The sequence below is a fragment of the Callithrix jacchus genome, chromosome 8 (assembly GCF_049354715.1).
Source record: "Callithrix jacchus isolate 240 chromosome 8, calJac240_pri, whole genome shotgun sequence".
NCBI classification, from domain to species: Eukaryota; Metazoa; Chordata; class Mammalia; order Primates; family Cebidae; genus Callithrix; species Callithrix jacchus.
The window spans coordinates 12,505,318-12,528,813 of NC_133509.1; the positions used below are offsets into that span (position 1 = coordinate 12,505,318).

The window sequence follows — 23,496 nt, forward strand, 5'->3', positions numbered from 1 at the left end:
ATTCATGATTCACAGATATCTCAGCAAGTTCAACAAGTCCAAAAATAAGAAAGCACATCAAAGAACCCAACTGCACTGAATAGATTAGTCAAATGACACAGGTCAACTCAGCATTTTATACTTACCCTTCCTGCAGCATCAATCATTATTTCTGACATCTTAAAAGTGACCTTAGGATTTGCTGTACCTTTAGAAAGAGACATAAATGAATAGTAACATTTATCCAAAATTATTCAAACTAATTTTGCCAGATCAATCCTCTTTACATTTTACTTAAGTGGTGGCTCATGCCTATAATCCCAGCACTATGGGAGGTTGAGGTGGGCGGATCATCTGAGGTCAGGAGTTTGAGACCACCCTGACCAACATGGTGAAACTCCACCTCTACTAAAAACACAAAAATCAGCCGGGCGAGGTAGTGTATGCCTATAATCCCAGCTACTTGGGAGGCTGAGGCAGGAGAATCGCTTGAACCTGGGAGGCAGAGGTTGCAGTGAGCTGAGACCGTGCCATTGCACTCCAGCCTGGGCAACAAGAGCAAAACTCTGTCTCAAAAAAAAGAAAAAGAAAGACATAGATGAATAGTAATGCTTATCCAAAATTACTCAAATTAATTTTGCCAGATCAATTATCTACACTTCAGTTAAGAATACGGTAGCTCATGCCTTTAATACCAGCACTTTGGGAGGCCGAGGCAGGCAAATTACTTGAGCCCAGGAATTCGAAACCAGCATGGCCAACATGGTAAAACCCTGTCTCTACAAAAAAATACAAAACTTAGCCAGATGTAGCGGTATACACTGCACCAGGCTGGTTTAGCTACTCAGGAAGCGGAGGTGGGAGGATGGCCTGAGCCTAGAAGGTATAGGTAGTGAGCCAAAATCACACCACTGCATTCCAGTCTTGACAACAGAGAGGGATTCTGTCTCAAGAAAAACAGAAGAATAATGTAGATGGTCAGGCTTTACTGCACAAGAATCTCAGAGCACCATTTCAAATTTATACTTTCTGAATATCAAAAAATAAGGAGGCCAGGCACAGTGACTCACACCTGTAATCTCAGCACTTTGGGAGGCCGAGGTGAGTGGATCACAAGGTCAGGAATTTAAGATCAGCCTGGCCAACATAGTGAAACCCTGTCTCTACTAAAAATACAAAAAATTAGCTGGGCCTGGTGTTGGGCACCTGTAATCCCAGCTACTCGGGAGGCTGAGGCAGGAGAATCACTTGAACCCAGGAGGTGGAGGCTGCAGTGAGCTGAGATCACGCCATTGCACTCCAGCCGGGATGACAGAGCAAGACACTGTCTTAAAAAAAATATAAAAAGGCCAGGCACAGTGGCTCACACCTGTAATCTCAGCATTTTGGGAGGCCGAGGCAGGCAGAACATGAGGTCAAGAGATCAAGATCATCCTGGTGAACATGGTGAAACCTCTTCTCTACTAAAATTACAAAAAATTAGTTAGGCATAGTGGTGGGTTCCTGTATCCCCAGCTACTCGGAATGCTGAGGCAGGAGAATTGCTTGAACCCTGGAGGTGGAGGTTGCAGTGATCTGAGACCATGCCATTGCACACCAGCCTGGGCAACAGAGCAAGATTCCGTCTCAAAAAATAAAATAAAATAAAGGGCTTGTCCATCAACCAACAAGTGGATTAAAAAAATGTAGTGTATATATACAGCATGGAATACTATTCAACCACAAAAAGGAACAAAATAATGTCATTCACAGCAACCTGGATGGAGTTGGAGACCATTATTCTAAGTGAAGTAACTTGAGAATGGAAAACCAAATATGAATATTCTCACTTATTAGTGGGCGCTAAGCTATGAGGATGCAAAGGCCTAACGATGATATAACGAACTTTGGGGACTCCGGAGGAAGGGTGGGAGGGGGTGAGGGATAAAAGACTACACATTGGGTAAAGTGTATACTGCTTGGGTGACGGGTGCACCAAAATCTCAGACATCACCACTAAAGAACTTGTCCATGTAACCAAAACCCATCTGCTCCCCAAACACTACCGAAATACAATTTTAAAAGAATGAAAAGGCTGGGCGCGGTGGCTCACGCCTATAATTGCAGCACTTTAGGAAGCCAAGGTGGGCAGATCACCTGAGGTCAGGAGTTCAAGACCAGCCTGACCAACATGGAGAAACACCATTTCTACTAAAAATACAAAATTAGCTGGGCATGGCGGTGCATGTCTGTAATCCCAGCTACTTGGGAGGCTGAGGAAGGAAAAATTGCTTAAATCTGGGAGGTGGAGGTTGCAGTGAGCCGAGATAGAGCCACTGCACTCCAGCCTGGGCAACAACAGCAAAACTCCATCTCAAAAGAAAAAAAAGGGGGGCTGAAAAACAAAAGCCAGCATGAAATAAAGTGAAATTACATATCATTTTTACAACTGAAATGCTGTACGAGGCAAAATGGAAAAAAAAACTTATAATATGAACAATATCACTTAAAAATATTTATTTGCTAGCAAAGACACTTTTTTTTTTTTCACAGAGTTTTGCTCTTGTTGCCTGAGTGGCATGGCATGATTTCAGCTCAATGCAACCTCCGCCTCCCAGCTTCAAGCAATTCTCCTGCCTCAGCCTCCCAAGTATCTGGGATTACAGGCATGCACCATAACGCCTGGCTAATTTTGTATTTTTAGTAAAGATGGGGTTTCACCATGTTAATCAGGCTGGTTTCAAACTCCCGACCTCAGGTGATCCACCTGCGTTGGCTTCCCAAAGTGCCAGGATTACAGTCGTAAGCTACCGTGCCCAGCGCAAAGATACCCTGTAATGCATTCCTTGAAGAAACCAATGTGTGGACATCCCTATCCTTGAAAAGAATGAAAAAAGATCACCCTTTAATTCAAAATATATTTCTGTGATACTTGCTGAACAACCCATCGTAAATAAGGCTGGAAGCGACAAATGCTGTTGACTATACCTTTGGATGATTCCAGAGATCATTTGGAAAGAGGAAATGAGTGATTATAAATGCCAGTGGAGTACAGTACCTGTTTTAGGATAACGGAATGAATCTGCCCTCCTTGTTTCCAACATAGGGGATGTAACATGAATAATTTCCACCTCAGATTCATCATTTTCTTCATACAGAATTCTAAGAATTTTACCACCACTGGGAGCTTAAAAGAAATTTACATATTGAAAATTTAGAAGAATTATTTCCAGAGAGTACTCATAACCAACCATTCCCTCTTAGAGTGAAGAATAATTTATGTATAAAATATGCTGCTTTTTTGGAGGAAAATATCATTAGTCTTCGTAGTAGCAAGCTGAGTTACTGCTAAGCCACTTCCTTTGCAGAGAAAAAAACTAGAGATATGTGTATCTATTTTTAAAACAGGGAAAAACATTTTTGAAGGATTTTGTTTTTGCATACCATGAAATGCATTCTTTGTTGAAAACGAATTAATTAAATTTATATTTCCTATTAAAAACATAAATGCTACTTATATACAGTTCAGTTGCTTTGAATAGTTTCTCTATTTGTGTCAAATCGTGTTCTAACAAACACAACGAAACATTTCATATCTTATAATAAAATGTCCAAATCCAAGACACAGCTTAAAAATAAATATTTTACATGGTCTCTTAGAGAAGCATTCAGGACTGCTAGCTCTAAACCATGAGTAGGTCATGAAATCTATTAATGGGTCATAATCAGCATTTTAAAACATACAACACACAAACCACACCCTGGGCCACATGGCAATACCCCCATTTCTACAAAAAAAAAAAATAATAATACAAAAATTAGCTGGGTGAGGCTCACACCTGTAGTCCCAGCTATTTGGGAGGCTGGGATGGGAGGACTGCTTGAGCCCAGTAGGCAGAATTTGCAGTGAGCTGAGATTGCACCACTGCACTCCAGCCTGGGCAATAGACCCTGTCTCAACAAAGAAAAAAAACAAAAACAAACAAAAAACAATAGTAACATAACAGTATCAGGGTACATTACATCTAATAATAAATATTGCTTCTTGAAATTTGTTTTCAGTTTTATCTAAACAGCTTAAGTACAATGGCCACAATTATAAATACACTTCTAACTGGATCATGGTCAAAAAGCTTGAAAGCCATGCTTTAGTGAACTGTTTCTCAGAGTGAGATACTTGTGAATTTACCCCCCCAAAAAAAAGGAATTTCTTCCCTTTTATCCTATCCATTCATACAATGATTTGGTCATCTGTTTACCAGACTCTCTAGTCAATCATATTTTTATAGCAGTGCATTAGGTGTGGTATTTTTCATTCTGCCACCAATGCTGCCAGCATTACCAAGACCAGCCTCTAAGAGAAAAACCGACAAAGAGAATTGAGGAGCCTGAGGCATTAAACCACAATACAATTGTTTTTACTACATCCTGATGAAATATGATCTACATATTCTAAATAACTACTGGCATGAACCAACTGTCATCACTTCAGAATCTATTATCCACTTTGGAATCTATTATCCAAGGTTTAGAATCTGTGCACTTAACTGATTGACAGTTGAATCTCACAATACTTTAACTGACCCATAAATATATTATTCTGAACCTCCTTACTTGTCTCAGTTTTTGGACACCACCAATAGCCAGAATATCTATCAAATTCTTCTTGGAGAACAAAGGTAGCAACTCCAGCTGATCTGGCATCTTCTTCCATGTTGGCTAGCTCTAGACAAATACAAAAGGCAAAACTGTCACAGAAAGCTGTCTTTTCATAGCTACAAAGCAAAAGAATTCAGTTTATTTGGAAAGATGACTAGAGTACAGTGGTCAACTCTGGAGCTAAATAGACTGAGTTCAAATCTGGGGTCCATCATTTATCTACTGTCTGACTTTGGGCAAATCATCCAATCTCATTCCACTGCAGTAACCCATTTGTAAATAAGAGTAAGAGGCTATCCTGTGAGGCTGATATGAAGATTAAATTAATTAATTCACAGTAATCACTTAGAACAAAGCCTGGACCACAGTATATGCTTCAAATAAATGTTATGCCGGGCATGGTGGCTCAAGCCTGCAATCCTAGCACTTTGGGGGGCCAAGGTGGGCAGATCACCTGAGGTCGGGAGTTCAAGACCAGTCACACCAACATGGAGAAACCCCGTCTCTCCTAAAAATACAAAATTAGTCAGGCGTGGTGGTGCATGCCTGTAATCCCAGCTACTCGGGATGCTGAGGCAGCAGGATCACTTGAACCTGGGAGGCAGAGGTTGCAGTGAGCCAAGATTGCGCCGTTGCACTCCAGCCTGGGAAACAAGAATGAAACTCGACCTCAAAAAAAAAAAGGTATTTTCCCAATTAGCTAGGATCAAGGAAAAAAAGATTACATATAAAGGAGCACAGTATAGAGGACACTTGTAACTCTCCTACACAGAGAAGTACATCTTAGATTTAGGATCAATCTTATCGTTCACATAATTCAACCATTCTTCCTTCACCTCATTCGGTTGGAGCAGCTCAGCTTTCATCCATTTAACACTTACGTTTCCAGCAAATAGTCTGAAGGGGACTCTTGTTTTAAAAGAAAACCACAAAGCCATAATTATATAAGATTTTTTGTGTCATGAGGAAATGTTTACAATATACTTGAGTAAAATAAATCAGATTGCTGAATAGTATTTACACTGTGATTCCATTTATAAAAATGTTATAAAAATAAATACATTTTAAACTGAAATATGGTTATGTCCAAGCAGTGAGATTTTGAGATTATTAAAAATTGCTTTATAATTTACAAATTCTTAACTGTACTGTTTATTTTTGAAAAATACATAGGCCAGGCACGGTGGTTCACGCCTATAACCCCAGCACTTTGGGAGGCTGAGGCGGGTGGATCACGAGGTCAAGAGATCGAAACCATCCTGGTCAACGAGGTGAAACCCCGTCTCTACTAGAAATACAAAAATTAGCTGGGCATGGTGGTGCGCACCTGTAATCCCAGCTACTTGGGAGGCTGAGGCAGGAGAACTGCTTGAACCCAGAAGGCGGAGGTTGTGGTGAGCCGAGATCGTGCCATTGCACTCCAGTCTGGGTAACAAGAGCGTAACTCCGTCTCAAAAAAAAAAAAAAAAGAAAAAGAAAAATACATATACTTGTTTGACCACACCCTTATCACCACTTACAACACTTAAGAGTACCCAAGAATGTTTTCTTATGCTCCTTCCCAGTCAAGGCGGAGTCCCAATCCAGGAACAATCAATGATCTGATTTCTATCACCTGAGGTTAGGTTTGTATATTTTAGAATTTCATGTAAAGGAAATCATACAGTATGTATATACCTGTGTTTGGCTTCTTTTGAGTTTCATCAATATTGTTACATGTGTCAGTATTAATTCCTGTTTACTGCTGAGTTGTATTCCATTGTATATCACAGTTTTTTTAATCTGTTAATGGATATCTTGCCTGTTTCCAGTTTCTGGCTATTATGAATAAAGATGCTATGAACATTATTGTATACGAATTTTTGTGGGCCAGGCATGGTGGCTCATGCCTGTAATCGCAACACTTTGGGAGGCCAAGGAGGGTGGGCTGCTTGAGCTCAGGAGTTTGAGACCAGCCTCAGCAACATAGTGAAACCCCATCTCTACAAAAAATAGAAAATTAGCCAGGTGTGGTGGCAGGCACCTATGGTCCCAATTACTTAGCAAGCTGAGGTAGGAGAATCACTTCAGTCCACGAGGAGGAGGATGCAGTGAGCCGATATCATGCCACTGCACTTCCAGCCTGGGTGACAGAGGGAGACCATGTCTCAAAAAGAAAAAGGAATTTTTGCGGACATGTGTTTTTGTTTCTCTTAAGTAGATACCTATGAGTGGTATGGTTGGTTAGTGCAGTAATTGTATGTTTAACTTCAGAAGAAAGTGCCAAAGTATTTCTATTATTTTATACTCTTACAAGCAAGGTATAAAGGTCTTCTCTAACATTTGGTGTTCTTAGAATTTCTCACTTTAGCCAGTCTAGTAGGCATGTAATAATATCTCATAGTAACTCTGATTTTTATTTTATTTTTGAGACAGGGTGTCACTCTGTCACCCAAGGTAGAGCACAGGGGTGAGACCTTGGGTCACTGTAGCCTTGACCTGCTGGGCTCAAGTAATCCTCTTGTCTCAGCCTCCAGAGTAGCTGGGACACAGGCATGTGTCACTAAGCCCAGCTAATTAAAAAAAAATTTGTTGTAGAGATGCGATCTCATTATGTTGCCCAGGCTAGTCTCAAACTCCTGGGCTCAAGTAATCCTCTCACTTTGGCCTCCCAAAGTGCTAGGATTATAGGTATAAACCATTGCACCTGGCCTGATTTTAATTTTAGAGGCAAGTTTTATTATTTTTGCTTTATATTTTCTATATGGTCTGACATAATGTACAGTACAAATCAATGATTTTTTTTATCCAAACATTTGAGTCTAGAAGTATTTGGAATTCAGAATTTGGAAGATTTATCATATATTGTACATCTACCATAATACATTTATGTAGTATCTCCAGTAGGGTAACCAAATACCTTATAATCAAATATACCAATATTCCTGCAGCAAACTTATGAAAAGGCACACTAAGTAGGTGAGCATATTAAGTTTATAAATAACCTCAGGTCACTTCAGGTCAGACGTTACCGCCAAATCAGTTTGAGTAACAACCTAATGAAAACTAAGCTAGTTTGAAAGGGTTTTAAATTTTAGAATTAATGATAGAGCCAAGACTATGAAGATAAATAACCCTCATTTGTATCTTCCTATTTTTTATTACAGATTTCCATTATTAAGTTATTTATTAAATGAATAAATAGTATCATCTCATCCTCTCAGTAAGTCATTTGAGAGCAGAACCTGGGGTTTTATGACTTTTACATTTCTTTGTCACCAGACAAAAAATAAACACATGTACATACTAATTGACCAAACCCATCTAAAGTGGACTTTCCCTTAGAAACCTATTGTGAATAAGGTGATAAAACGTTCACTCCCTACATACTTTCTATCTAAGCACATACTTACACAACACCATATGTTTCAGGTACTACCCTAAATACTTGATAGATATTAACTCATTAAAGCCTCATAACAACCATATGTTGATGTGCTATTAACATCTGTTTTTGCAGATGTAGAAATTAAGAGATGGGTTAAATAACCTGCTCAAGGCCACACAGTTAATAAAAGGTAGACCTGAAATTCAAAAAAAAGAAATTTTTTTTTTTTTTTTTTTTTTAGAAACAGGGTTTCTTGCTTTCATTTACCACCAAGGCTGGAGTGCAGTGGTACAACTGAGCCCGACTTCCCAGGCTCAAGTGATCCTCCCACCTCAGCTCCCTGAGTGGCTGAGAAACAGGTGTGTGACACCATGCCTGGCTCATTTTTATTATTTTTAATTTTCTTGTAGAGACAGGATCTCCCTACGTCGCCCAGGCCAGTCTCAAACTCCTGGGCTCAAGTAATCTTCCCACCTTAGCCTCCCGAAGTGCTGGGATTATACACATGAGCCACTTCTCCAGGGTCTACCTGTATTCTTAGCTACTCTACTAATCCTAAAAATACACCACATACCTACATACATGATAAAGAATAAAAACACTAGTATCACATCCTGCAGGATTCCAGTACTTTTCATTTTTAATTCTGCCAATTTTTTCAAATCCTGTGTGGAAAACCATTTTACACAAGAAAAAAATACTAAAAAAAATGCCTTTACTCTGACAGTCATATCAGAGCTTTTCAGTCTCAGCCTCAAGTACAATAACTGGTACATAGCAAGTGTCCAATGTTTGCTGAAAGCATGAAAAAATGGGCTGGGTGTGGTGGTTCACTTCTATAATCCCAGCACTTTGGGAGCCTGAGGTGGGAGAATCACTTGAACCCAGGAGTTCAAGACCAGCCTTGGCAGCATAAGATCCTGTCTCTACAAAAAAAAATTAAAAATTAGGCAGGCATGGTGGCACACACCTATAGTCCCAGCTACTTGGTGGGGCTGAGGTGGAAGGATTTCTGGAGCCCTGGAGGTCAAGATTGCAATGAGCCAACAGGAGACCCTGTCTCAAAAAAGTTTTTTTTAATTAAAAAAAAAAAAAGCATAAAAAAATGGCTAGGATTTCCAAAATAGATTGACTAACTACCAACCTAATCTTTATACTGCTATTGGTAGTAGAATAGCTGTTCTGATTTCCTGACTTCAAAGGGAGACCCATTAAACACCAAAACCTGTACTTTTAACTGAAGACGTTTCCTACTCCACCCCGGTTTCTCTAGCCTATGCTCTAGTTTTAGGCCACATAACTTGGATAACTGCTACAGTCAATCTTTGGTGTCCCTGTCTCTAACCATGCTTCTCAAATTTAACTTCTACAAAGTATCCAGAACAACTTATCAACAATATGATGATTATGATCACACCACTCAACTGTTAAAACTTTTCAATGGACCCTCATGTCATGATAAAAGTCCACGTTCATTTACAGAAGATATAGTCTACCCTTGTCCAGGCCCTTATTTGCCAGTATTTTGCTACTTCTTGACTCAGAATTTATGCTTCCGGACATTCACACTGCTTCTAACTCCTCACATATACCATGATGTCTTTTGCATCAAGACCTTTCTCATGTAGTCCCCTTGTCAGGAGTGTACTGGATAATATATAGACATTACTTAGCATCAGTTTAGGTGTCATCTTTTCTGGGAAGCCCTCCCTGACCAATGTCCCACATTGGTGCTCTTATAAAACCCTATGTTTGGCTAGGCGCTGTGGCTCACGCCTGTTCTTAGCACTTTAAAAGGCTGGGGTGGGCGGATCACTTGAGGTCAGGAGTTTAACACCAGCCTGGCCAACATGGTGAAACTCTGTCTCTACTAAAAATACAAAAATTAGCCAGGAGTGGTGGTGGGATTCTGTAATCCCAGGTGCTTGGGAGGCTGAGGCAGGAGAGTTGCTTGAACCCAGGAGGCAGAGGTTGCAGTGAGCTGAGACCGTGCCATCCCACTCTAGCCTAGGCAACAGTGAGACTCCATCTCAAAAGAAAAAAAAAAATTAACCATGTGTGGTGGCTGGCACCTGTAATCCCAGCTACTCAGGAGGCTGAGAGATGAGAATCACTTGAACCCAGGTGGTGGAGGTTAGAGAGCTGAGCTTTCATCACTACACTCCAGCCTGGGCAACAAAGCGAGACTGTTGCAAAAATCAAACTTGAGAGCGGAGCCTGTGTCATTTTGTTTCCCTACCTGTAACACATCTGTTAACAGTGACTTTCAAATAATGTTTGCAATTAATTTTAACTAATGATTGAATGATTATGATGAGGGGATAATGATCAAGGAAGATGATAGTAAATCAGCTTTGTGAACATTCGATTAAACAAAAATTCAACAAAAGAATTTTCAGTCATCATCTGCATTGTAGTGCTTAATCTTTTTGTTTTGGTTTTTTTGAGATGGAGTCTTGCTCTGTTGCCAGGCAGCGCGGTGGCACAATCTTGGCTCAATGCAACCTCCGCCTCCTGGATTCAAGCGATTGTTCTGCCTCAGCCTCTCAAGTAGCTGGGCATACAGGTACGTGCCACCATGCCCGGCTCATTTTTTTATTTTTGTTAGTACAGACAGGGTTTCACCATGTTGGCCAGGATGCTCCCAATCTCTTGACCTCGTGATCCACCTGACTCGGCCTTCCAAAGTGCTGGGATTACAGGTGTTAGCCACTCCACCTGGCCTGTGGTACTTGATCTTAAACTCTGTTTCACATGTTCAAAGAAAAAGCAATTCACTATTTCCCATCTTTTATTTGTATGAAACCTTTAAAGGAAACCATCTACATCTTTCTGTGCTTTGAATAGTGCTTAGTATTATTACAGCCACTTCAATGAAATCTGATTAAATATTCCCACAATATATATAGTTCTACAAAGTTCTTTTTTTCCTTTGATGACAATAACTAAGTAGGCACTCTAAAACTGAAAGATAAATTTTTTTTTTTGAGATAGGGTCTTGCTCTGTCACCCAGGCTGAAGTGCACTGGTGCAATCATGTCTCGCTTTAGCCTCAACCTCCTAGACTCAAGTGATCCTCCTACCTCAGCCTCCTGAGTAGTTGGGACTACAGGCATATGACACCACATGCAGCTTTTTTTTTTTTTTTTTTTTTTGGTAGAGACAAGGTCTTACTACATTGCCCAAGCTCTTGCTACATCGCCCAAGCTGTTATTACATTACCCAGGCTCAAGTGATCTACCTGCCTCAGTCTCAAGTAGTAGTTTTTTTTTTTTTTTTGAGAGACAGGGTCTCACTCTGTTGCTCAGGTTGGAGTGCAGTGGCGCAATCTCAGCTCACTGCAACCTGCACCTCCCGGGTTCAAGTGATTCTCCCACCTCAGCTTCCCTAGTAGCTGGGATTACAGGTGTGCACCAGCATGCCAGGCTAATTTTTGTGTTTTTAGTAGAGACAGGGTTTCACCTTGTTGGCCAGGCTGGTCTCGAACTCCTGACCTCAGGTGATCTGTTGCCTTGGCCTCCCAAAGTGCTGGGACTACAGGTATGAGCCACCACACCCGGCCTCAAGTAGTTTCTTAAGAGTGTGTAATTGGTTTCTCTGTTTCTCAAAAACAAAACTAATTTTTAAAATTTTATTTATTTAATTTTGGGACAGTCTTACATGTCACCCAGGCTGCAGTGCAGTGGTGCAATCATGGCTCACAATAGCCTTGACCTCATGGACTCAGGTGATCCTCCTACCTTAGTCTCCCAGGTAGTTGGGACTACATACACCACTATGCTCAGCTAATTTTTTGTATTTTTTTGTCAAAACAAGGTTTCACCATGTTGCCCAGGCTGGTCTTGAACTTCTGGGCTCAAACAATCTGCCTGCCTCAGCCTCCCAGGGTCCTAGGATTACACACATGAGCCACCATGCCCAGCCTCAAATTTTACTTTAATAAGAACAGTTTTGGGAAAATTCTGGCAGTCTTATTAGGCTAAAAGATCATGTCAGAGATTCTTTTGTTTCACTGTTTGAAGACAAACATTAAAACAAGGCAGTATTATATACATGTGGTACATACCAGTTATCCTCTGTACTTTTCTCTGTTTTTTAAAAATTTAAAGACTTGAATTTCAAATATAAAGATCACCCAACTTGGTGACCTAATTTCAAAATGCAAGCAGCAAATTATACTTTAAAAATACTGTCCAGAAAAGTAAATTTGAAGAATTATGCCTTACCGTTGTGCACATAAGTAAGTCTCCTTTCTTCTCTGGTTACGATGTTAGATATCCAAATATCATTGCTATGTATAAAAGCAATCCAGTCTGGATCAGCAGGGCATAATTTTGGATCCATCCGTATGTTGGGACAACTAGTTTCCACTAAATTGGGCCTTAAAGGTTGTTGCTAGAAAAGCAAAAACATGTTAAGGTAAAAATCAAGCGGATACATACACATTCCTGTACCCTTCCTATAAGATGAACAATATTTCTAGGTAAAATGTCAACAACGATAATTGCTTCCCAGAAAAACATACTTTCCATCGCCTTAACTTACAAGAAAGGACTCCTTTTTTTTTTTTTTTTTTTACTTCAAATGAAAAAGCTAAGGGTAATAGGAGAGGACATAAAAAACATAAAGACAATAAAACAGTATTTCATAAATTTTGTTGTCCCAACCTGTTTAAGAGAGTAATTATTGTTTATTAAACATTGTTAAGCTGGCCAAGATGGCCCATGCCTTTAATTCCAGCACTTTGGGAGGCCGAGGCTGGCGGATCAGCTGAGGTCGGCAGTTCAAGACTAACCTGACCAACATGGAGAAACCTCGTCTCTACTAAAAATACAAAGTTAGCTGGGCATGGTGGCACATGCCTGTAATCCCAACTACTCAGGAGGCTGAGTCAGGAGAATCGCTTGAACCCATGAAGCAGAGGTTGTGGTGAGCCGAGATTGTGCCACTGTACTCCAGACTGGGCAATAAGAGCGAAACTCCATCTCAAAAAAAGAAAATGTTATTTAACACTTGTTTCCTGACTATTTTATTAAATATTTGAAAATCATTTTTATAAATATAAAATAATTTGCTCCCATAGAAATGTAATAGAAGCCAGGATCATCACAATTCTCTCAAAAGAAGAGTTCCTAAATCTTATAATGAATTGCCTAGAATAAAACCCAAAATAGACCAGTTGGGAGGCTGAGGCAAGAGGATCACTTGAGCCTAGGAGTCCAAGACAAGCTGGGGCAATAATTTTTTTTTAGACCCTCACCTCTAACAAAAAAAAAATTTTTTTTTTGAGACAGAGTCTCAAGCAATTCTCCTGTCTCAGCCTCCCAAGTAGCTGAGACTATAGGGGCCTGCCACCATGCTCGGCTAGTTTTTGTACTGTTAGTAGAGACAGGTGTTCACCATATTGGTCAGGCTGGTCTCAAACTCCTGACCTTGTGATCTAGCTGCCTCACCCTTCCAAAGAGCTGGGATTACAGGTGTAAGCCACCACAACTGGCCACCCAGTTTTTTTTAATTAGTTGGGTGTGGTGGCACATACCTGCAGTCCCAGCTACTCAGGAGACTGAGGTGCAAGGACTGAGTGAGCCCAGGAGTTTGAGGCTGCAGTGAGTCATCATCTCACCACTGTACTCCAGCCTGGGTGACAGAGCAAGAATTTGTCTCAAAAGAAAAACAAAAAAAAAAGAAGATAAAAGGGCCAGGCGCAGTGGCTCACACCTGTAATCTCAGCACTTTGAGAGGCAGAGGCAGGCAGATTACGAGATCAAGAGATGGAGACCATCCTGGCTAACACAGTGAAACCCGCTCTCTATTAAAAATACAAGAGGCAGTTCATGGTGGCTCACGCCTATAATCCCAGCACTTTGGGAGGCCAGGCGGGTGGATCGCGAGGTCAAGAGATTGAGACCGTCCTGGTCAACAAGGTGAAACCCCGTCTTTACTAAAAATACAAAAATTAGCTGGGCATGGTCGCGCATGCCTGTAGTCCCAGCTACTCGGGAGGCTGAGGCAGCAGAATTGCCTGAACCCAGGAGGCGGAAGTTGCGGTGAGCCGAGATCACGCCATTGCACTCCAGCCTGGGTAACAAGAGCGAAACTGTCTCAAAAAAAAAAAAAAAAATATATATATATATATATATATATATATAAAAAATTTATTAAGGTAAATTACCTTTCAAAGGAAACAAAAAATTGCCTTGTGATAACAATCTTGCAAAATCTCCCTCAGTGCTTACACAGAAAAGTGGAAATTGATGCCCTTTACACTACCTTTCTTTTGTTGCTTTTTTTTTTTTTTTTTTTTTTTGAGATAGGCTGTCATTCTTGTCACCCAGGCTGGAAGGCAGGAGCACAATCCCAGCTCATTGCAACCTCCAACCCCCTGATTCAAGCAATTTTCGTGCCTCAGCCTCCCCAGTAGCTGGGACTACAGGTGCACCCAGCTAATTTTTGTATTTTTAGTAGAGACAAGGTTTCACCATGTTTGCCAGGCTGGTCTCAAACTCCTGAATGATCCACCTGCCTCAGCCTCCCAAAGTGCTGGGATTATGGGTGTGAGCCACCACCCATGGCCTACTCTATTTTTCTGTATAACAAGTATTATTACTACTTTAAAATTTGTAGCTTTGTTTTTTTTTGAGACAAGGTCTCACTCTGTCATCCATGCTGAAGTGCAGTGGCACAATCTCAGCGCACTACAACCTCTATCTCCCATGCTCTAGTGATCCTCCCACCTCAGCTTCCTGGGTAGCTGGGACTACAGTGCATACCACTGTGCCTGGCTAATTTTTGCCTTTTCTTGTAGAGATGGGATTTCCCCATGTCTCCCAGGCTGTCTGCAACTCCTGGACTCAAATGATCTGCCCACATCAGCCTCTCAAACTGCTGGGATTTTAGGCATGAACCACTGCGTCTGGCCTAAAAATGATATATAATGTAACTAGCAAGATTATTAACTCTTTCGTTTTGAGACAGGGTCTTGGTCTGTAACCTAGGCTGCAGTGCAGTGGCACAATCACAGCTCACTGCAGCTTGACCTCTAGGCTCAAGCAATCCTCCCACCTCAGACACCTGAGTAGCTGGGATTAAAGGTGTGCACTACCATGACCAGCTAATTTTATTTTTATAGAGACAGGGTCTCCCTACGTTGCCCAAGCTGGTAAAAAATTAGCTCTTAAAATGAGAAATTAATTTCCATGTTTCTTGTTTTCATTGCTATTAAATTTCTTTGTTGGTGGGTAAACACAAGTTTCTGGTATGTTAATTGCCTTTCTGATCTGGGTGCAAAGAACCTTTTGGACCCAAACCAGATTTAACCATTAGCAACTCCAACTTACCGTAAATCCTTGTGGCCCTCCATCTTTTACGTGATAAATGCCACTACCAGCTTGAAACAGAAATGTTCCACTTCCTTGGTGATAATCATAAGAAGCAATTCCCACTGTTCCAATGCGTTTTCTTTCTCTTAGTAGTTCTTCTTCTCGAGAATACATTCCATAGTCCAGTGTTGCCTGGTGTGAAAGGAAAGTCACCTATTCCAGTCTTCTGAAAAACTGCCTTTTGCTTTTAGCACTGAAATCCTAAAATCGCCAACATTATTGACTCTACATTTTTTTTTCGGCCTTCTAATTCACTGAGCACAGTTCAGTGTTCAGTGACCCCAAACTTTGCTGGCAACTTTAAGCAGATTTTTAGGAAGCCTGCTGAAAGATTTCCAGCCAAGCACAGTGGCTCACCTGTAATCCCACCACTTTGGGAGGCCAAGGCGGGCAGATCACCAAGTCAACAGATTGAGACCATCCTGGTCAACATGGTGAAACCCCATCTCTACTAAAAATACAAAAATTAGCTGGGCGTAGTGGTGCGCGCCTGTAGTCTCAGCTACTTGGAGGCTGAGGCAGGAGAATCACTTGAACCCGGGAGGCAGAGGTTGCAGTGAGCAGAGATCACACCACTGCACTTCAGCCTGGGGACGGAGTGAGACTCCATCTTAAAAAAAAAAAAAAGATTTCCTGGTAAAGGTCTTTAGATGATTATTGTATACATTACAGAAGAAGAATAAAGTCTAATCATGTTGGCATTTAAGACTTTCAACAACTTAACTGTAATTTAGTAGCCTGCACACAGTTAACAGTACCGACTTCTAAGTGGTTTGAATCTAAGCTTTGATCCTTCACTAGAAGTCTAACCTTGAGAAAGTAGTTTAATTTATTCAAAAGTAACTTTCTTCATTTTCAAATAGTAATAGATCATTTACATCAGCTTTGTGAAGATTAATTTAGATAAAAATACATACAGTTTAGCACAATGACTGACACAGAGTAAGTTCTCAAATATGTCAGCTGGTATTAGTGCCTTTCACTATACTAGCAATACTCTTCTTAATAAAATCTTAGAGGTCAAGCTGGTCACATCACAGATCTAAATCTCAATGAATGGTTTTCTGTCTTCTGGGCTTTGTCTGTTCTACCCCTCTCCCCTGGACTCTTAGAAGACTGTTTCTCTTTCTACCTATCCCAGTTTATTTATATCACAAAATCTTGCTTGAATCCTCAGCCAACAAAGTTGTCCAATCCACAATTTCACAGTAATTTTTCTCTCTTTCTTTTTTCTGAGACAAACTCTCACTCTGTTGCCCAAGCTGGAGTGCCGTGGCGTGATCTCAGCTCACTGCAACTTCTGCCCCCTGGATTCAAGTGTTCTTGTGCCTCAGCCTCCTGAGTAGGTGGGATTACAGGCATGTGCCACCACGCCCAGCTAAGTTTTTATATTTTTGGTAGAAACAGAGTTTTGTCATGTTGACCAGGCTGGCCTCAAACTCCTGGCCTCCAGTGATCTGCTCACCTCAGCCTCCCAAAGCACTAGGATTACAGGCATGAGCCACCAAGGTTGGCCCTCATGAAATAATTGATTTCTTTAATTTACTTCCTAAATTATTTACAGGAGTTACAGTCTCTTACTTATTTAACAATGGTTTTGTTTTTCACTTTCTCAGTATATTTGCTAACTAGATGAAAAAAAAAAAACCTTCAGAGCAGAATCTGTGTGGTTTTCTTTTCCTACTTACAACATATTTGTTATAATGTCTCTCAAAGAAACTTTGTGGCCAGGTCTGGTGCCTCATGCCTGTAATCCCAGCACTTTGGGAGGCCAAGTTGGGAGGATCACTTGCAGTCAAAAGTTTAAGACAAGCCTGGTCAACATGGTGAAAACCCCATCTCTACTAAAAATACAAAAAAAAAAACAAAAACTAGCCAAGTGTAGTGGCAGGGGCCTGTAATCCTAGCTACTCAGGAGGTTGAGACACAAGAACTGCTTGAACCTGGGAGGCAGAAGCCACAGTGAACTAAGATAGTGCCACTGCACTCCTGAGTCGAGAGGACTGCTTGAGCCCAAGAGTTTGAGACCATCCTGGGCAATACAATGTGACTTCATCTCTCTATAAAAATTAAAAAAAGAAAATCCAAAATAGAACACTGAGTTAATAGAAATCAGTAAGACAAAGGCCAGGCTCAGTGGCTCATGCCTGTAATCCCAGCACTTTGGGAGGCCAAGGTGGGCAGATCACGTGAGCCCAGGCGTTTGAGACCAGCGTGGGTAACATGGTGAAACCCCATCTCTATAAAAAATATAAAAATTAGTCAGGTATGATGTGTGCCTGTAATCCCAGTTACTTGGGAGGCTGAGGTGGAAGAACTGCTTGAACCTGGGAGGTGGAGACCGCAGTGAGATTGACTGCACCACTGCACTCTAGCCTGGGCAACATTGCAAGCAAGACTCTGTTTCAAAACAAAGAAAGAAATTAGTAATAAAAATATAGCAAGGAAATGATGGGTCTTTTACAACGTGTGACTACCGATCTAAATTTTAAATCAGTTGGAATTACTGTATAGCTATATAGGAAAAGATAAAATTGGATCCCCTTTTCATATATTTCAAATGAATCAGTGATTGAAATGTTAAAATGAAACAGACTTCTGGCCAGCACCAGTGACTTATGCCTGTAATCTCAGCATTCTGGGAGACTGAGGATGGCAGATCACTTGAGGCCAGGAGTTCAAGACCAGCTTGGGCAACATATCAAAACTGTCTCTATAAAAACATTAAATAAAATAATAGGATATAATGGCATGTGCCTGTCCTAGCAGTTCAGGAGGCAGAGGTAGGAGGATTGCATGAGTTTTGCAGTTCAAGACTACAATGAGCCATAATCATGACACTCCAGCCTGGGTGGCAGTACAGGACCCTATCTCTTAAAAAAAAAAAAAAAAAAAAGGCTGGGCACAGTGGCTCAGGCCTGTAATCCTAGTACTTTAAGAGGCCGAGGTAGGTGGACCACCTGAGGTCAGGAGTTCAAGACCAGCCTGGTCATCATGGTGAAACCCCATCTTTTTTTTTTTTTTTTTTTAAAATAAAGGAAAAGGAAAAAGGGAAAAAGAAACTAACTTCTTCTTCCAGCCAATATTAAGTAATAGATTTATTCTTCCACCTCAAACAACTAAGAAAACTGACAAAATGAATTAAATAATGTCTTCAAGACACTGGACTTCAGAAAACAAAAAATAGTGATCCTTTAAAAATGGAAACCAAATGAGCTAAATTATACAACTGTCCCAGCTAACTGCCTTGAGAGTCTTTAGATGGTGATGCAAGGAGAGGAAAGACAAAGGGTCAAAGAAATCACAGAAGAAATGAGGAAACTAGATGAAAGAAAATAAAAATATACCAACACTTCAGAGATGCAATGAAAGCAGTGCTCAGAGGGCAATTAATAACTATAAATGTACCGGGCACGGTGGCTCATGCCTGTAATCCCAGCATTTTGGGAGGCCAAGGCGGGCACAACATTTGAGGTCAGGAATTTGAGACCAGCCTGACCAATGTGGTGAAAATCGTCTCTACTAAAAATATACAAACATTAGCTGGGTGTGATGGCAGGTGCCTGTAATCCCAGCTACTCGGGAGGCTGAGGCAGGAGAATCACTTGAACTGAGGAGGCGGAGGTTGCAGCGAGCCGAGATTGCTACTGCACTCCAGCCTTGGCAACAAGAGTAAGCCTCCATCTCAAAAAAAAAAACCAAACAAACCAATAACCTGATTTCCAACCTTAAGACACAGGGAAAAAAGAACAAACTAAACCCAAAGCAAGCAGAAGGAATGAAATAATACAAATTAAATTGGAAATAAACAAAATTGAGAACAGGAAAACAGAACTCAAAAAAACCAGAAAACTAGTCCTTTTTAAAGATCAAGAAAATCGACAAATTTAGCTAGATTGACCCAAAGAGAGAGAGAGAGACCGAGAGAGAGCACACAACTGAGCACAAAAGACAGAACTCTCAAATTATTAAAATCAGGATCAAATTGGGGTTATTACTAAAAAGCTTGTAGGAATAAAAACAATTGTAAGAGGATAGTATGAACAACTGTACACTAATAGATCAACCTCGATGAAACAGACAAACTTCTAGAAACATAAATTATCAAAACTGACTCAAGAAGAAAGAGAAAATCTGAATAAAGCTATAACAAGGATTGAGTTCGTAATCAAAAAACTTTAGAATCTCTCTGAGACTACTCTGGCTTGAGAGGCTGCTCAATACAAAAAACTTCCTACACAGAAAAGCTTCACTGATAAATTCAACCAAATGCTTAAAGAAGAATTAAGACCAATCTTCCGTAAACTCTTCCAAAAAAAGAGGAACACTTCCTAACCCATTCAATGAGATCAGTATTACCCTGATACCAAAATCAGACAGAGATCACAAGAAAGTAAGCCTACAGACCAATGTCCCTTATAAACATGGATGTAAAAATCCTCAAAAAGCCACCAACAAAGTGAATACACATGGCGGCATATTAAAAGGATTATATACCAAGACCAAGGAGGATCCATTCCAGGAATATACGCTTGGTTTAAGATATGAAAAGGAATCAGTGTAATGCACCATATTAATACAATGAAGAAAAAACATGATAATCTCAACAGACACAGAAAAGCCATATAAAATCCCGCACTCTTTCATGATAAAAACACTTAAATTATGAAGAGAGAGGAAATTTCTCAATCTAATAACAGGACATCTGAAATATTTATCAGTTCTTTTCTGCGAACAACTACTCAAAAAAAATGTGAGAACTACGTAAGTACAAAGTTTATGAAAGGCAAATGCAGTTAAACAGGGAGAAGGTAGTTAAAAAATGGAATTTTAACATATCTTAGTTTCACATATCAAGAATTAAATGAAATTTAAGTGTCACACATGCAAACACATAAAAATGTTTTAATTTCTTTTCATTTACATCCACTTCAAATGTAAAATCCCAACCTCTAAATAATGCAGTATCTGAATACATACACCAAATCACAAGAATAGCAATACTTAATCCTACCTGAAAAAGATCCAAAAGAGGCTTCCAAGAGAGCATTAAGACTGCTGCTCTATTGATAGTTTTGGGAATTTCAGAATAAAACAGTGTATTTTCTCTGTTCTCACCAGACATGGCTATAAGGGAAAACAATCATTTATTATTATTTTTTCAAATAGCATTCTTACAACAGTCACAGTTGCAAGTACATAATGCCTTCTATACATTGGAATATTCTGCACTCTATGGGATTTATAATGAATGTCAACAAGTACAGTGTGCCCATGCCATATGCCATAAAAATTTTCCATAAAACCAAGGCTAGGCTGGCATGATACACATGCTTATAATCCCAGCTACTTGGGAGGCTAAGGCAGGAGGACCACTTGAACCCAGGAATTCATCACCAGCCTAGGCAACATAACAAGATCCTATCTTAAAAAAAAAAAAAAAAGCCCAAAAAATCAACAAAAAGAAATCCAAGGCTTTAAAGAAAAATGCTCAGGTTTCATTTTAGACCTTAGTCCCCCTCAAAATAAATATTAAAGTAGGTAAGTTGCTGTGTAAAGTTAAGACAAGTACCATTTTTAGAATTTTTTGAGAATTGTGAGTCCTTTACAAGTTGGCAATGGACTCATGAGATTCCAATGTAACAACTTCAGATTACTGTTTCTTCTGTTTCTGAAACATTTAAAGTGCTTATCGGCAAACACATAGATCTAACTGAATTCTAGTTCTTATTCATTATAAAAGTCCTGTAGGCCAAGCTTGGTGGCACGTGCCTGTAATCCCAGTACTTTGGGAGGCCAAGGCAGGCAGGTCTTTTGAGGTCAGGAGTTCAAGACCAGCTTGGCCAAAATGGTGAAACCCTGTCTCTACTAAAAATACAAAAAAATTAGCTAGGCATAGCGGCAGGTGCCTATAATCCCAGCTACCTGGGAAGCTGAGGCAGGAGAATTGCTTCAACCCAGGAGGAGGAGGTTACAGTGAGCCAAGATCACACCACTGCACCCCAGCCTGGGCAACAGAGCAAGACTCCATCTCAAAAAAAAGAAAAAAAAAAAAGTTCTGTAACTGTAATCACTAAAAAGGCTTTTAGGGTTTCCAACAAAAGTATACTTATATTAAAACAACACAGAATCTAGTATCTGACCTGCTGAAAATCTCTTTGTCCTTTATTGGGAAAGGGAAAAAGAAAAAGGTCTAAGTTAAGTAGAAGCCAAATCTAGTCTGTGAAATCATATGATAACTGGATGGGAAGGTCACAGCAGTGTAGAGTGAGTTACATATAAAAGAGTGACAGAAACACACTATGGTTATGAAGATGTGAAACTAAGAAAATGTGAACAAGGTAAAACAAAACCCTTCTACTCTAAAAAGGTATTGATGGCCAGGCGCAGTGGCTCACACCTCTAATACCAGCACTTTGGGAGGCCAAGGCAGGCGAATCACCTGAGATAGGGAGTTTAAGACCAGCCTGATCAACATGGAGAAACCTCACCTCTACTAAAAATACAAAATTAGCGGAGTGTAATTTTGTATTTTTAGTATATACATGGTGACACATGCCTGTAATCCTAGCTACTCGGGAGGCTGAATCTCAGGAGGAGAATCACTTGAACCTGGGAGCTGGAGGTTGCAGTGAGAGCTGAGATTGCACCATCACACTCCAGCCTGGGCAATAAGAGTGAAACTCCATCTCAAAAAAAACCAACAACAACAAAAGACAAAAACAAAGGAGGCGTAAAGGAAGGAAAAAATAAATCACACAGAAATAACAAGAAATCTCCTGGGTGAAAGAGATCCTCAACCTGTATTTCTGAATTATTAATGCCAGCAGAAGGTAGTCATGGGAAGGGTATGGTACTCCCATGCTTACCCTTGCAAAGGTTGAGGACAAGCCCCCAAATAACCACAACTCCTTTTATCCTCTTATTTTTCTAAACCTTGGTTTATGCTGCCTTTGTAGTAAACAGCTAAGATAGTGGCTGACATTTACTTCAGCACTCAATTTTGTCTAAAATCTACTTTGTAGATTCTAAAGTTGCTTTGTTACAGAATTCTTATGATTGTGGTCACCCGTTTATAACATTCGCAATTTTATAAAATGTGATCATATCCTCCTTAACCATTCTCTTTTTAAGAGCCTTCAGTCTTCAAACATTAAAAGAAAAACACAGCCGGGTGAGGTGGCTCACGACTGTAATCTCAGCACTTTGGGAGGCTGAGGCAGGTAGATCACGAGGTCAAGAGATCGAGACCAGCCTGGCCAACATGGTGAAAACCCATCTCTACTAAAAATACAAAAATTAGCTAGGCATGGTGTTGCCTGCCTGTAGTCCCAGCTACTTGGGAGGCTGAGGCAGGAGAATCGCTTGAATCCAGGAGGCGGAGGTTACAGTGAGCCAGACCGCGCCTTTGCACTCCAGTCTAGCAACAGAGAGAGATTCTGCCTCAAAAAAAAAAAAACAAAAAAAAAAACACACACACACACACAAAACTGGTTTTCTTCTCTCCTCAGTAACAACCATTCCCAACAGTTATTTCAGTTGCCCCTCCCTATATGCTCCTAGTTCCATAATGTCTTCCTTGGTTTATCCATGACCAGTTAAAATTTCCTTAATACAGTCTATATTCTGATATAAGCACAAAAATGGGCTTTTCTCATTCTTTCCTAATAAATACCATTAGGAAAGAATGAGAAAAGCCCATTTAGAGCCTTTAGAGCTATAGCTGCCCATGTCTTCAGGCAACGCTGTCAACGAGTCCTGTTTCTCTTTAGGATAACATGACAAAGAACAAGAGGCAAAATTAAGCATGCAGAAAAGTAAAATGCTAATGTAACAAAATGCTTGTAAATAAATAATAGGGCTTCTTCTAAGTATGCCACATTTGGAACAAGAGCTCTCAAAAACGTATAATTTCCTATAAAAGAAAACATTTCTGGCCGGGTACAGTGGCCCACACCTGTAATCCCAGCACTCTGGGAGACTGAGGTGGGTAGACAACTCAGAGCTCTGGAGTCTGAGACCAGCTGAGTAACATGGTGAAACCCCATCTGTACCAAAAATACAAAAATTAGCTGGGCATAGTGGTCTGTGCCTTTAATCCCAGCTACTCAGGAGGCTGAGATGGGAGGATGG

The 23,496-nt window shown here is 40.3% G+C and overlaps 1 protein-coding gene across 26 annotated transcripts in view; it reads right to left on the minus strand.

Moving 5' to 3' along the window:
- DPP8 (dipeptidyl peptidase 8) overlaps positions 1–23,496 on the minus strand; it is a 76,140-nt gene that overhangs the window by 44,023 nt on the left and 8,621 nt on the right. For 15 of the 26 annotated variants that reach the window (XR_013520751.1, XR_013520749.1, XR_013520750.1 and 12 more), the window contains 6 exons: positions 20,378–20,490; positions 15,322–15,495; positions 12,211–12,379; positions 4,573–4,683; positions 3,017–3,145; positions 126–187 (listed from right to left, as the gene is read on the minus strand). Coding sequence is in view for 23 of the 26 variants with exons in the window: in XM_078333418.1 (XP_078189544.1) it covers positions 126–187; positions 3,017–3,145; positions 4,573–4,683; positions 12,211–12,379; positions 15,322–15,495; positions 20,378–20,490 (758 nt within the window). In the remaining 3 variants the exon portion in view is untranslated. The remainder of the gene's footprint in view (positions 1–125; positions 188–3,016; positions 3,146–4,572; positions 4,684–12,210; positions 12,380–15,321; positions 15,496–20,377; positions 20,491–23,496) is intronic. The other 11 variants (XM_078333413.1, XM_078333410.1, XM_078333414.1 and 8 more) reach the window with 3 other exon arrangements.